The sequence below is a fragment of the Aethalodelphis obliquidens genome, unplaced genomic scaffold, assembly GCF_003676395.1.
Source record: "Aethalodelphis obliquidens isolate GAN/ISIS:26980383/991018 unplaced genomic scaffold, ASM367639v1 scaffold2, whole genome shotgun sequence".
Lineage (NCBI taxonomy): Eukaryota > Metazoa > Chordata > Mammalia > Artiodactyla > Delphinidae > Aethalodelphis > Aethalodelphis obliquidens.
In genome coordinates, this window is record NW_020837946.1 from 23,132,375 (window position 1) to 23,147,303 (window position 14,929).

At 36.2% G+C, this 14,929-nt stretch overlaps 1 protein-coding gene across 1 annotated transcript in view; it reads right to left on the reverse strand.

The window, feature by feature from the left end:
• Positions 1 to 2,939: 2,939 nt before the first annotated feature.
• SPAG16 (sperm associated antigen 16) overlaps positions 2,940 to 14,929 on the reverse strand; it is a 325,936-nt gene continuing 313,946 nt past the window's right edge. Inside the window, exon 11 of the mRNA XM_027122178.1 lies at positions 2,940 to 3,559. Coding sequence (XP_026977979.1) covers positions 3,541 to 3,559 — 19 coding nt within the window. The 3' untranslated portion in view covers positions 2,940 to 3,540. The remainder of the gene's footprint in view (positions 3,560 to 14,929) is intronic.

The window sequence follows — 14,929 nt, forward strand, 5'->3', positions numbered from 1 at the left end:
GGGTAGTATAGTCATTTTGACAATATTGATTCTTCCAATCCAAGAACATGGTATATCTTTTACATCTGTTTGTGTCATCTTCGATTTCTTTTCATTAACATCTTATAGTTTTCATAGTACAGGTCTTTGCCTCCTTAGGTAGGTTTATTCATAGATATTTTATTCTTTTTGATGTGATGGTAAGTGGAATTGCTTCTTTAATTTCTCTTTCTGATCTTTTGTTGTTAGTGTATAGAAATGCAACAGATCTCTGTGTGTTAATTTTGTATCCTGCACCTTTACCAAATTCATTAATAAGCTCTAGTAGTTTTCTGGTAGCATCTTTAGGAACTTCTATGTATAGTATCATCTCATCTGCAAACAGTGACAGTTTCACTTCTTCTTTTCCAATTTTGATTCATTTTATTTCTTTTTCATCTCTGATTGCCATGGCTAGCACTTCCAGAGCTACGTTGAATAAAAGTGGAAAGAGTGGACATTCTTGTCTTGTTCCTGATCTTAAAGGAAATGCTTTAGGCTTTTCCTCATTGACTATGATGCTAGCTGTAGGTTTGTCATATATGGCCTTTATTATATTATGCTCCCTCTATCCCACTTTCTGGAGAGTTTTTATCATAAATGGGTATTGAATTTTCTCAAAAGCTTTTTCTGCATCTATTGAGATGGCATTACTCCATGCTGACATGAGTTTTCTTCCCCATGCTTATTTATTTTCATTTTATCATTTTAGTCAGTATGATGAGAGGGAGACAAATATTGAAGGCTGGTGCTCATATCACTATCTTTTCCAAAGGACTTAACATTGACTTCTTGAAAAGCAATTTGGCCCTGTACATACATTTGGATGGGACTCACTGCTTTTTGGTAGGGCCTTGCTGTTCCTTTCAGGTTTTTACTCCTAACAAAGCCTTCAAATTTCACAAGATATCAATCTTTGTTACAGCTTCTTTGTTACACAACCTTCACTCATCTGGCTGAACCTCTACCCTAGATTTTTATATTCCTGGAATCAAACGTTTAAACTTCAAAATATTGATTATATTGATTATTTTACCACTCATCTCTTATTCAAGAGAAATTATTGGAAATAATTTACAACTATAAATTATCTTACAGCTACAACTCTGATTTAACAAGATATGAAATTTAAGGCTGATATTAAATTTAATTTGGGAGTAAACATGATGCCGATTTTTCACTGTAAGTAAAGTCATTTTATAAAATCTTAATCATTAATAAAGATAAATAAAGATAAAATAAATCTTGATTTTCCAAAAGAATTCATAGTAATGTTGCCCTAAAAAGCAGCGAGATCCTCCAAATGCCTTTGAAATTCAAATATATTAATATAAATTCCCACTATATTTAACATTTTAAGGAATATGCAGATATATCAAATGAGTACACACTGTAACATGGTGTCAGAACAAATTTTTCCATGAAAAATATGTCAAAAAATGCTCCCTTAAATAATAAATGTCTGGAATATTCCCACAGATAAATCAATAAAATTGTGTTTATAATGAATTCCTGATAAACTTGTGGTTATATGTAAAATTAAATTAAAAAATAAATGGTACTTAGAGAAGAAAAATTTGAAAAAATAAAGTAATAAATCTGCATTCATTAATTTATTTAACCAATATTTATTCTGCAAATGAAATGTTGCTGTACAAAGGACACATTTTTAATTCTGAAGTGTATGAAAGCAATGAAACTTACTATAAAATAAGTAGCTATAAAATTGACTTGCTGGAGAATAAATCACAGGGGGGCAACTTAACCAAACCATCTTTTACTACTGAGATTACAGAAAAAAAACAAGATATCAATAAGTTGAAATCAGAACTCTTATTATTTGGCATAAATTACTACTAGGACTAATTAGATAAGCAAATGGTATATATTCAAATACAAATAAGAACTGACTTTTCTGTAATGAGCAGAATATGATAGGTTACATTGCAGTAACAAACAATCCCCAAATCACAGTGGTTTAAATCAACAAAAGTTTACTTCTTGTTCATTCTGTAAATGCATCAAGACCAATGTGGACAGAAAAGCCATTCTCTGTAAAAAGGTTAATTGTGGTGTCAGAGGGAAAATGAACTCCAGAGAATTACCCATGGTCAATGAATTCTGACCAGAAGCAGCACATGCTAAAAACTATAATCCAACCAAGTGCCTAGAAATGGAGAGTTGGAAATAACTGGTGAATAGTATTATAAGTGCCATATTTTTCATGGAGTACATTTTAAAATGTGTCAAAATAATAATAAGTAGTAAACTAATACCAAAAATAAAATGAGGAAAATTTTTAAAGTTTTAAGATCAACGTTTTATGGGATCTCTATGTTGAGATTATTAAAGCTCTGATATATAGCCCATGCCTTCTAATTTAAAAAACTCTATCATAGGGCTTCCCTGGTGGTGCAAAGGTTAAGAATCTGCCTGCCAGGACAGAAATAGAGACGGAGACGCAGAGAATGGATTTGAGGACACGGGGAGGGGGAAGGGTAAGCTGGGATGAAGTGAGAGAGTGGCATGGACATATATACACTACCAAATGTAAAATAGATAGCTGATGGAAGCAGCCGCATAGCACAGGGAGATCAGCTCCGTGCTTTGTGTCCACCTAGTGGTGTGGGATAGGGAGGGTGGGAAGGAGACGCAAGAGGGAGGAAATATGGGGATATATGTATATGTATAGCTGATCCACTTTGTTATACAGCAGAAACTAACACACCACTGTAAAGCAATTATACTCCAATAAAGATATTAAAAGGAAAAAAAAAGAATCCGCCTGCCAATGCAGGGGACACAGGTTCGAGCCCTGGTCCGGGAAGATCCCACAGGCCGCGGAGCAACTAAGCCTGCGCGCCTAGAGCCCGGGCTTCGCAACAACAGAAGCCACCGCAATGAGAAGCCTGTGCACCACAACGAAGAGTAGCCCCAGCTGCACTGTACCCAGTACAGTAATAGAGAATTATAGCTGAAAGAGCTACAAAACACAGACTCACTCTGAAGAGACATATTTAGAAAAGTCCAATGTCGAAAAAGACCAAAAAAATAGACATGAGGAATTTGAAGCCTCTGGAACCCGTGGCCACATCAAGCATTAAACACAGTTCAACATCCAGACAGAATAATATAAATATACCCACTAAAGACCTATTTACCTTAGTTCTTATATATGGCTTTCAACAATAACAACAACAAAATCATAAGGCACTCTAAAAGGCAAGAAATAAACACGGTAGAAAGAGATAAAGCAATCATCGGAACAAGACAGATATGACACACATGTTGGAATTATTGGACAGGGAACTTAACTATGTTTAATATTTAAGGGCTCTAGTGGAAAAGTTAGACAATAAGCAAGAACAGGTAGAGAATGTAAGCAGAGAGATGAAAATACTAAGAAACAATAAAAAAGAAACAATAGAAATCAAAATTTTGTAACAGAAATGAAGAATGTCTTTGATGGGCCCATCAGTAGACAGCATAGCAACGAAAAGAATCAGTGATCTTGAACATATGTCAGTAGAAACTTCCCAGCCTGAAATGCAAAGAGAGAAAAGATAAATAGACATAATAAAACACTGAATAATTATGAGACAGTCAAAAGGTGTAACTCGTTGGAATTCCAGAACGAGAAGAGAGGGAGCACAGAGCAGGAAAATATTCGAATTAATGACTTAGAACTTCCCAAAATTTCATGACAGACATCTAACCAAAATCTAGGAAGCTCAGTGAATACCAAACAGGATAAATACATCCTATTTAAACTGCAGAAAATCAAAGACAAAATCTTGAAAGAAGCCAGAGGGGAAAACTGCCTTACTTGTAGAGGAACAATGATAAGAATTACAATAGATTTCTTGTAATAAACCACACAAGCAAGAAGAAAGTAGAGTGAAATATTGTAAGTGCTGAGAGAAAAAGCCACCAATCTGTTTTTATATTCAGCAAAATTATCCGTCAAAAGTGAAGGGGAAAAATAACGTGAAAGTGATAGAATGAAAACAGCTAAGCCATTCCAACCACCTGGCATTACACCCAACAGAGGGCAGGCAGATGCTCTCGCAGTGGAAGCATGTTGCTCATTGCTCTATATTTGCATTTTGATTCCTAACTTCTACTTTACCCAATCTAAAATCTTATATGTTTTATAAACTTTAGCATCAACCATAACCACTACCATTTTCTCCTTAGCTGGGTCTTCCCTCATTGATGTTAAGCCCCAGGTCTTTCATATCAGTAATGAGACTGCTCATGGTTAACTGATAACACCTGACATAATGGATAAGCTTAATCAACTGTGAATGAGTCATTCAGGTCACTGGGCATTCCCAGGTAACCCAATGTAATCACAGGAAACCACAAAAAGACAGAGACTGTGACTAAATTAAAATCAAATCATTGGTTCTCTGTCTAATTTGTAACAAGACAGTTTGAAGTGAAAAATTTGCTCAATTTGTGTAGCTTAGAAAGAGGCATCCTCTCAGCCCAATAATGGAGAACTGACCTAGACACTCAACACAGCCGACATGCTCACTGAAGAGCTGAGGGCTTATGTGCATCAGTTCTCATAAAGGCCGAAAGAGAATACCCTCCACAACATACGTATTGTTTTTCTCTCTGATTCAATGTGTTCATTAAACAAACATTAAACTCTTTACTTGGCATTCTCAAATATTCCTATATTGGAAAGAAGGTATCGTGAATGGGGGTCACAAACATAGTGGTCCCAGACTATTTTAAATTAATACATTAGGAGTCCTGTTTACGTACAATTCTATGTTATGACTTGACAGGTAGAGTTTGGCTTTGCAGATCTATTTTCACCAATTCCAGGGTGTAAAAGCCTGAGGCCCAGCCCAGTGACCATTGTCAAGATGATACTACCCTGTAGGACTCCTGGATGGTCAGACGTGCAGTCTCTTCACGGTAAAAACTCTGCATCTCCACGTGCTCTGCTCTTTCTTAGTTACAGAAACAGTTATAATAACACTCTTTTATACTTACAGTACTCACAGGTACAATATTTTATTTGACTTGTATAACCCTGTAAGGATAGCAGTCTAAGTAATAACAGGTTCATTTCAGAATCAAGGATAGTATTTCAAAGGGAGTTAAAAACTCACCCAAAGTCACACAGGCAGTATAGGTCAAAGACCAAAGTCTTGTCTTCTAAACAATAATTAATTTCTCTTCCCAAAGAATATTCTATGGAATACTATTTATGTGATACTGTCTATTAAAAAATTTCTGAAGAATTATTTTAGACAACTGCCTATTACATTTATCTTTAGGCAATAAAAAACAAAAACAAAACAAACAAAAAAATCCTATGCTTAATAAAAGTTCCAAGAAATCTTCTGTAAAGACATCCAGCATTTTCTAATCATATTTGATCTGAACAATTTTTTTCATATAGCATCTCTTAATATTGCTTCTCCTCCACCAAAAAAAGAAAAACAAGAGTTTGGGAAATTCTTCGCATCATCTCGCATCATATCCACTGCCACCACTGTGGAGCAGGCTGCCATCTTCTCTCTCTTGGACAAAATCAACTTCTCAACTAGTTCCCTGTTTCTGCCTCTCTTCCCTATAGCAATTGTTCTCCAAAACCCACTTCCTTCTCCTCCTGAACATGGATTTAGGCAGCATTTCCTAGCCTAATTTGCTGTTAGATACAGCCATGTGATGGAGTTCTGGCCAGTAAATTATTGTTGGAAATAATATGCACTGCTTCTCAGAGGCTCTCCTTCTCTCCTCCGACTGGCTGAGGAGTAGAAGGAGGTAGCAGACACCCTTGGGCTGGGGCTCTGAGGGAGCCACAAGATACACAACCCTGAATCCCTCACTGGCTACTTGGATCAGAGCTCTTTTCTGCCAAACACTCATATGCACTTAGTTCTATGAACAAAATAAATAGATAAATAAACTGCTATTATGTTAAGCCATTGTGACTTGAAGATGATTTATTTTTTTAACAGCCATTTGCCTAATCTGACTAATATACTCCATTTCTAACATGTTAGCCAGATTGATGGTACTAAAATATAAGTCAATTAACGTCCTTCCTTTTCTCTGAATCTTCCAGAGGTTTCCCACACGGCTTATACAATATTAAGAACCAAACACCTTAGAATGGCTCACAGGGCCTTATATGATCAGACCATTGCTACCTCTCTTACCACATCTCCACTACTCCTTTTCACATGTATTCCTCTCCACGTGGTGCTGACTTAATTACTGTGCAGAAACATTTCTATGTTAGGGTCTTTGCATCCACTGTTCTCTCTGCTTGATAGGCTCTTACAGTAGATACTGGCATGGCTCACTCTGTCACCCCCTTTCTGCTTTGACTGAATCACCTTGATGAGTTTTTCCCTGACTACCTCATTTAAAATAGCTATTCCCCTAAACCCACCTCACCATGTCCTGTCACATTCCCTTGATGTATATATTTTTTCTCCATAGCACTTGTTAACATCTATATTATTTTTTTAAACTTTCTTTTTAACTGCCATTTTCTTCTCTAGAATTAATCTCCATGAAGGCAGGTGTTTTTTTTTTGTTTGTTTTTTTGTTTTGTTTTGTTTTGTTTTTACTGTATATTTAAGTCACTGTTCAATTTCTATTGCCTGGCATAAATGACTGAATGAATCAGTGAATGAAATTTGCTAGAAAACTGACATGTCTACTTCATGAAATCTAATGACTTATTTCCTCTTGGGATGTGTGTCAAGGAAATTTATTTTAAATTTTAGTGTATGTTCATTATATCCTGAGAAGTTTTGGATAGTGACTTTATAATGTTAGATTCATATCAAAACAACCATAGAGACTATGATTGATATCAAGATGGAATGCATGAAAATGTCCATAATCTTTTCTGAAGATAAAATTCTACCTTGACTATATGTTCAAAATTAAACTTACAGAGCAGGATGTCTAGTGCATGTATATATCATCAACTATCTTTTGAGAATCCTTAAACTGAAAGTAGTGAGTTAGAACAAAACAGTCAGGCATTTGCCTCTGACATTCAGACTCCTCATTTCCCCATAAAGAGCTCCACCTCTGTTAGAGTCATCAGCTCCACCAGCAGCACATTTTAAAGCAACCCTTATGAGTGTGATCACACCAGTAAAACCAGTAGTTTCCCTACTCAACTTGATATGAGTTGTGTCATGTCATGGTATCTTGACATCCTTGATATTGCTGCTTCTACTGTTTAGTTCCTGAAACTTTCACAGTGAATGTTAAATGCCAATTAGTGACCAGTGTAGCGTGACGCCTGTAAGGAGCACATTTCTGATGGAAACTGCCAAGATGCTAATATTGCCCAGTCATTGATTGCAAAGGATTTCAGCAACTAAAAGTCTTAGGTTTTTTGCTTTGTTTTGTTTTGCTTTTTCCAAAGGAAAGATTGGCAACTAATAATCTCCAACTGTATTCCCACAGCTAAAAACACAGTCAGTAAATGATATTTTGTATAGGAAAGGTTGTGTTCAGTTATCCTTGCCTATAGCAATTCTAACTAAGACAAGAAAGGAAAGGTGGCTAATGAAGGCTTAGTAAGCCAGCTACCACTGCGGGGGACTGGACCGTGACCTTGCTGGAGAACTTCTGCAGTACAGGCCACGTCTCTCAAAGACATCCCACCTTAGGGGTGAGGGAAGTGCAGTACGTATACACTGACTACTACCAGTCACTGACTGTGGGTTGTTTTTCACAGGTTTTAATGCCACATCACTTCTTAACTGCCATAGGGGTGGCCAAAGTGGACTTCAACAGTGAAAGGAAACTTTCAAGGATTATTTAGGATATAAAAACATTTAAAATGCCATCATGTTGGCAGTTGGGAATCAGACTGACATGCACTGGAGGGGTAAGTGTGGGCGTATATGAGCAGAGCACTGACTGCATATGCTTCAGAAGGTAAAAGTGTTTAAGAAGAGAGATCTCCTGACATGATCTCTTGGTGAAGGATGCGGGTGGAAGCACATTCTAGGAAGATGAAATTAAGAATATGATTTTTTTCACTGAGGACAGCGTCTGGGGGTAGTAAGAGATCAGATAAGAAAAGCACAGGGGAATTGAATAATGAAGGGCAGGGATTTTTGTTTGTTTTTGTTTGTTTGCAGTTGTTTTATGCACATCTATATCCCCAAGGCTAGAAATAACACAAAGTATTATGTTCAATGCACATTTGTTAACGGAATGAATGAACTATTAGATTTTTCTCATTTCCAAATTTTCTCATATTCCCCAAACTTGTTTTTTTCCAATAAAACTATCTGGCTTACTGCCTTTTGGATGACTGCCATACCTTCTCACTTATCAATTAAATTCAGATTATCTCTTTTTTTTTATGACTTTGATCCACTCTGCAAATAATGCTATTTATTTAATTTTACCACTTTCAGTTTCATCTCCTTCACTAGAAGTTGTAGAGGAAACGCTTGTCTTACCTTTATTCTATTCTTAAAGTTGCCAGTTTCTGACATTTCTTTCTTTAAAATACCTTTGGGTTTCACTCCTTCCTCCCCATTGTCATTGTTACTACTGTAAGGCTCGACTCACCATCTCATGCCTTCTGACTGGTCAATCTATCCCCATTTACTCACCCCTAAACTTTTCTATAATGTCTGGCTAGGCTCTTCTTCTCCAAGATAAAAGTTTTCTTATATTATTTCTGCTCATAACAAACAATAATAGTTATTTGGATTAATGTCAGAAGCTATACTATGTCTATTCCCACTCCTGTATGTACTTTTCTACCCTAGTCTGTAGGAATTGAGTGGGTCTGGGGAAGAGGGTGTTAAAACAGTGGATTGTGATTTATTTCTCTCTGATTACCAAGAGACACACTCAGGGAAAGAAAGTGACCTCCTGCATTATCTTTCTTGTAAAAATGCTCATAAGGCACTTCCTGGTAAATAAATAATAACATTTACTAGGAAGAGAGTTCTTATCTATAGAGTGCTCTCAGTAGGATGTCCATGGTTTGGTTAGCTTATGGTAGACAAATCTAGAATCTGTGGGTTTTCGAAACACAGTTCCCTGGAAAATGCCACATGAGGCCTATAACAATCTGGCTATAAAACACAGATGTTTCATAACCTAAAAATCTCTGCTAGATGAGGTGATTTGCAAAACTTTCTGATAATTTCATCTCTTACTCCAGGTTGGAAGGCATGCCTGATGCAAAAAAGAAAGACCTGAGGAGCCACTTAGAATGTCCTAGGTCTCACCGCCCCCCCCCCCTCTTTTTTCCGTCCATGTTTCTTGATTGCTTGTTTCCTTGGAAGTATTGGCAAAATATAACACTAGGTAAACTTATTTTATGCTTCTGATTTGACAATCTGATCCTCTGTGCTAGTTCAGGGCATAATGAGAACAACCACCTTTCCCTTAAATTTCAGTAGTAAATGAAATATAGACAGAAGAGTGTGAAAGAAAGAGTAGCTTGGATTATAGAACATGACTTATGCACACATAAGGGCTTCCTAATACCTTACCCTGGAGTTAGTATCTAAATCCTACTGAATGACTAAACTGGACAGCCATAGGCCATCCCTGCAAGGGCAGGCTCTTTACTGATTGAGAGAGAATAGTCCAGAAGGGTTATCTGATTATAAAATTAAAAGCAAAGAAAAATCTCAAATTACCAATCAAATAAGTCACTCTTCATCCAAAGAAGAAGAGAAAATGAGGGGTAGAGGAAAAGACCAGGAATGTTACTCTTTTCAAAATCCTTCCAAATGGAAGGCCCCTTCCCAAGAGGGTCAGCTGTGCTAGTTAATTTGAAAGGTCCCCCCTCCCAGTTCAAAACTTGAGAAAAAGTTTACAGAAGGCACCCTATTCAGAAGAATTTAGTTCAAAGTTAAGGTTAGTTTTGTTGCTTTTAGTAGATTAATATTGGAACAGTACCTCAGTCATTGGCTCCTTATAAATCTCTCATTTGACAAATGAGAAAATATGGTTCAAGAAACATATAGTCAGTTGCTCAAACTAGCACCGACTTCAACTTCAGGTTTTCTGATCCTTACTCCCGTGCTCTTCTAAAAAAGAAAAAGAGATGCTATCTTCTGAGTGGTTGTTTTTTGTTTTCATACTACATCCGCTTGAACCTCGAGGATCCTTCAAATCTGAGCTTGTCTCATTTATCATCCCTATAATTACTCCTGTCTTCTCCCATTTTTGAATTCTTACTTTGTATTTTCACAAAATTTAGACAATAATTAATTTCTAATTATTTGTGTGTGATTTTTTTTTTCTTGAGGGCAAAGGGCATTTCTTATACTTCTATGGTGATTCTCACTTCAGTTACTGAAATTTCAGTTATGTTTAGAAAGAAAAATTTACCTTTTAGATATAATATGTTTTTTGTTTTATTATATCATTTCCTTTAAAATAAAGGATTGTAAAATAATTAATGTTAATTACAAATTTAAATGTATTAACACTTTATTAAAAGCTTTCAGTTGGTGCTTTCATTCTTTTTACATCTAGTGGAAATTTGTGATTCTTGTATAAGGTAAAATAAAGACTTATTAACATAAATTAAGGCATTATACCATGATAATCTTACCACTTCAATGTGATGCTAATTAACAATCTTGAAATTACTACATGATTGGCGTACTAGGGTACACTACTTGACTTGTACTTGCCCATGCTGAGAAAAAAATACATACTCAGTGTGCCTCAGTGTTGACTGATGAAAACTACAAAGAAGTCAGTACATTCATAATTTGCAATGAATGTTTATTACCAAGGTTATTATGTAAAGAGGGAAAGTAATATTATATGATTAATATCTTAACCAATCAGGTCAATAGAAGTACAAGTTTGTCAATTACACCTATAATTCAAATTATACCATCTCTTAATGGCTAACACTAAATATGAAATATAGGCACTTAAGTATTTTTCTTAGTTGACTGGCAAAATATACTGCTACAATTAGAGCTGTAACAATAACAACAGATAACTTTTTAAGGGCTTACTTGGGTCAAGCACTGAACTAGATGCTGTACGTACATCTTAACCCCTTCTAACATTCCCTGTGAGGTACCTATTTTATCCTCTTTTTACAAAATGGAAACTAAGACCTTCAGAGGTTAGGTAATTTCACAATGCACACCTTGCTTATTGAGCAGAGAGACGAGTTTGTTATTCTGAATTGCTATATCTATGTCTATTTATGTTCCCACATCTTAGGGATAACATCACTTTCTAGAGCTATTATGAAGGTTAATAGCAGATAATAGATGTTAAGATGCCTAATACAGTGAAAGTATTAAAGTAAAATATTTAGGATACTCCTAGCCTTCCCTTCATTCAATATTTATCCTTACAGCTCAAAGTGTGGTCCCCAGAGCACCACCTGGAAACTTGTTAGAAAAGCAGAATTTAGGGTCTCCAGACCTACTGAGTCAGAGTCTGCATTTTAAGGAGATTGTCAGGTGGTTTCTATATACACGGAAGTTCGAAAAGCATTGCTCTATACAGTAGGAGTATGTGGAGAGTAGATACAAATGCCCATTGTATTCAGCCTTATAGAAACAAACACTTATTATCTGTATTAATCCATCTTTATTAAAAAAAATCCCTGTCTTTTCAACTCTAAGCATATCAACCAACTCTACCAGGAAAAAAATAAAACACAAACTATGAACCAAAGTATGGAAAGAAAAACTTCAAAGGCTTAGAATTAAAGGCAGTGGAATTCAGGCGTGTATGACTGCATTTCTCTTTTTCCCACTGAGATCAAAGAACTTATTTTCATTCGTCAATACATTTTAATTCTGGCTGTGTTTACCACTCCAGGTCCTACAGATTGCAAATAGAATTTTTAGAATTATACTGATGACAAAATAGCGGTAAGACAATCCCAGGATCTATAAAGTGTAGCAAAATGTGATTTAAGTTGTATAGAGTTAACCTTGAAGGTAATTAGAAATGATAGATTAAAGAAAAGAAGTTACATTGCCCTCACAAGAATTACAAACAGAAGATAAGCTGATTTACCCTCAAAAACCAGTTAGTAAATGATTATAAATGATGCCAAAACAATAGCAATTTAAGACATCAACTTTCTTTTGGGGGAAGGTTCTTATTCTCATTCTTGGTTTAAAAAAAATCTTTGTTACTCTCTTTCTCCCTCATGATATTTCCTTCAACACAAATTTTGGGTTTGCTTCTAGATTTAAGCACCATTCAACTCTGAATTGTGCGATTTGTTTACAACCTGCACACTTCTGTATATTATTCACTGACACCCCCAAATTACCTTAAACATCAGCTAATTAACATTTCAAGCCATGATGCAATGGAGCTGTGTAGCAAATCAATCTGTAAATCCCTTTATCTGTCACCATTTTGATATGTGGAACAGTGTTTTTGCAACAAATTGAATATTTTATTGCATCTTAACTCTTTATGTAATTAGAAAAATCGAAGTTTTGTTAAAAAGAAAGATGTCTCAAAAATGTAATGCATTTGAGGAAAAAATGAAGTAGAACTGAAAGAGCTGATTTGACTTCGTCAGATTTACCATATGTTTAAATATGAAGGGAAGAGAACCAATGTAGAGAACACGTGTAGAATACAGAAAATAAAATGTCAAAAATGTCCCAGAATGCGACAGCTTTGTCAGAGGTCTTCAACATACAGATGAGGAAAATTTTAACCCTTGGTAGGGTTTCATCACTTCCTACTTGACACAATATTGCACTTTGTAGTTAGTTTGCAATTATTTTCCCACTTACTTAATTGCCTCATCTGTTATGTATGCGGAATGGGTAACATCCCAGTACCCTCTGCACATGTTTCAGGCCAAAACAGAGTTATTTTGTCAGTAGATAATGACATCTAATAGATCTTTGCTATTTACACAAGAGCAGTGAATTTCACGAAATCTCAGCTTCCTCTGAGAGCAGCCGTGTGTCTTTAGTGATGTGTAGAAATTACCCCAAAGAGCTTTATCACTAATGTCAGGTAAATGAAAAGATAATGGTCTAGTAAAAGATGGGTAGAATTAATTGAGGGCTGTTGTGTGCCAGGAGCCATGCTGATCTAACAGGAATCCTTTCATGTAATCCCCACTATACACCATGAGGAAGGTATTGGTAGAAGGTAGAAGGTATTGGTAGAAGGTATCTATGCTTCATAGATAGGGCATAGAAGTACAGAGTGTTTACATTTCTTTCTCCAGGATATACACATACACTGAACAAGGAATTATAGTTGTAGAAGCAACGTTGTAATTGTTTCCTTTGCTATATTCAAACCTGCTTAGGGAGGAGGGAGATTCCCTATGTTTGACACTTGATGAAAAGTAGAGCAGTCCCTGACATTTATCTTTACTTCTAGCCTAGAAAGTAGTGGTAAGGATCATGTACTCTGGAACCAGACTTCCCGGATATAAGCCCCAAACTGTGCTACTTACAAATTGTTAACCTTGGCAAGTCATTGTGCCTCAGTTTCCTCCTCTACAAAATGCATAATATTTTCCTACATCCTGGGGTTGTTTTGAGGATTAAAAGAGTTAATAGAGATAATAGCTATTAGAACCATGCTTGGCACATACTAGGGGCTCTATGTGTTAGTTCTTATTACTAAGGAAATAGGAAATTTTGGGTAACTTTAATGTCAAAACACAGTTTAATTTAGTAATTATAAATGCTCCATCTTATATCCTATAATCAAAATCTCTTATGATTAATCTGGGCTTCCAATTTTGCTCCATTGTCAGATCTCTTTTACGGCCCTTCTCTATTGCTTATTAGCTGATGTTTCTATCTTTCTCCAGGATCAAAGAGGAGGAAGAAAAGAAAGGTGAGAAGAACATGAAAGTTCCTACTTGACTGGACTTATTATACGATGGCTTAGCAATCTCTCAACCTGACAGGTTTTAAAAGTTTTCCTTCCCCTTATGGGATGCTTTTGTGCATGCCTGGAGACACCAGGAGAGAAAGTGCAGTACTTTGAGAATATTCTGCTACACTCTCTGAGGCACAAGAGATGGATTTTCGTCTAGTTTTTTGACCCTCCTCAGCTCCTTGTTTCCTGTCTTGCCAACCACCTCTCGGAGACACCTCATCTCTACAGTCAGTGTCTTAGGCAGGATTTACCATGGATCCAAGATTACGTTCTCTTCACCTCTACTATCATGGAGTAGTTGTAAGCAGAGTAGCTCAAAATAGCTGGAAGCAAAGCTCTCTCTGTCCTCACATAACATGCGTCATAGCCTATATTATAGAACTTGTGATTCTTTGTTGTTATTGCTTTTTGTGACCAGTTACTAGAATGAACTAGGCTGGATAAAGTGAAAGAATAACATGAATTTATACTTTTTCACAATTTCGCCTTTAAACAATTTCCTCCTTGTGATGGATGAAGTTTCAATCAAATTTCATTGCTTGTCAAGTTACTTCATGGTATCAACATATCAAAAATGCCATGTCTAGGCTAGTCTAGTGTAATATTAAATGACATTCACTTTAAATCTTCTCTTTTTCAATTTGGCTTGAAATGGGCAAGGAAGGGAGTTTGGGTTTCTTTCCCTACCTTGATCTTTTACTCCAGGCTGCCTCTGACTCCTCAGGTGGGATGGAGAAGAGATGAAAAGCAGAAGAAAGCTTAAATGACTGGCACAGTTGCCATACATCATCGACACACTCTATGGCAGCTGGCCCAAGATCTGTCTGTTTCCTTCTTTGAGATACTTGTAGCTTCTTCAGAGAGCCCCCCAACTGGTGACCTCCATTTCTTTTTCCTAATATTCCTAAGACTGTGATTTCTTCCTGTGTAGGCAGCTTACAATGCCCCTTCATTCTCTGCTTCCAGCGGTTTTTTGCTTGGTCACTATATACCTTCAGAAGGTCATCTTGAACAAAGTTCTTTC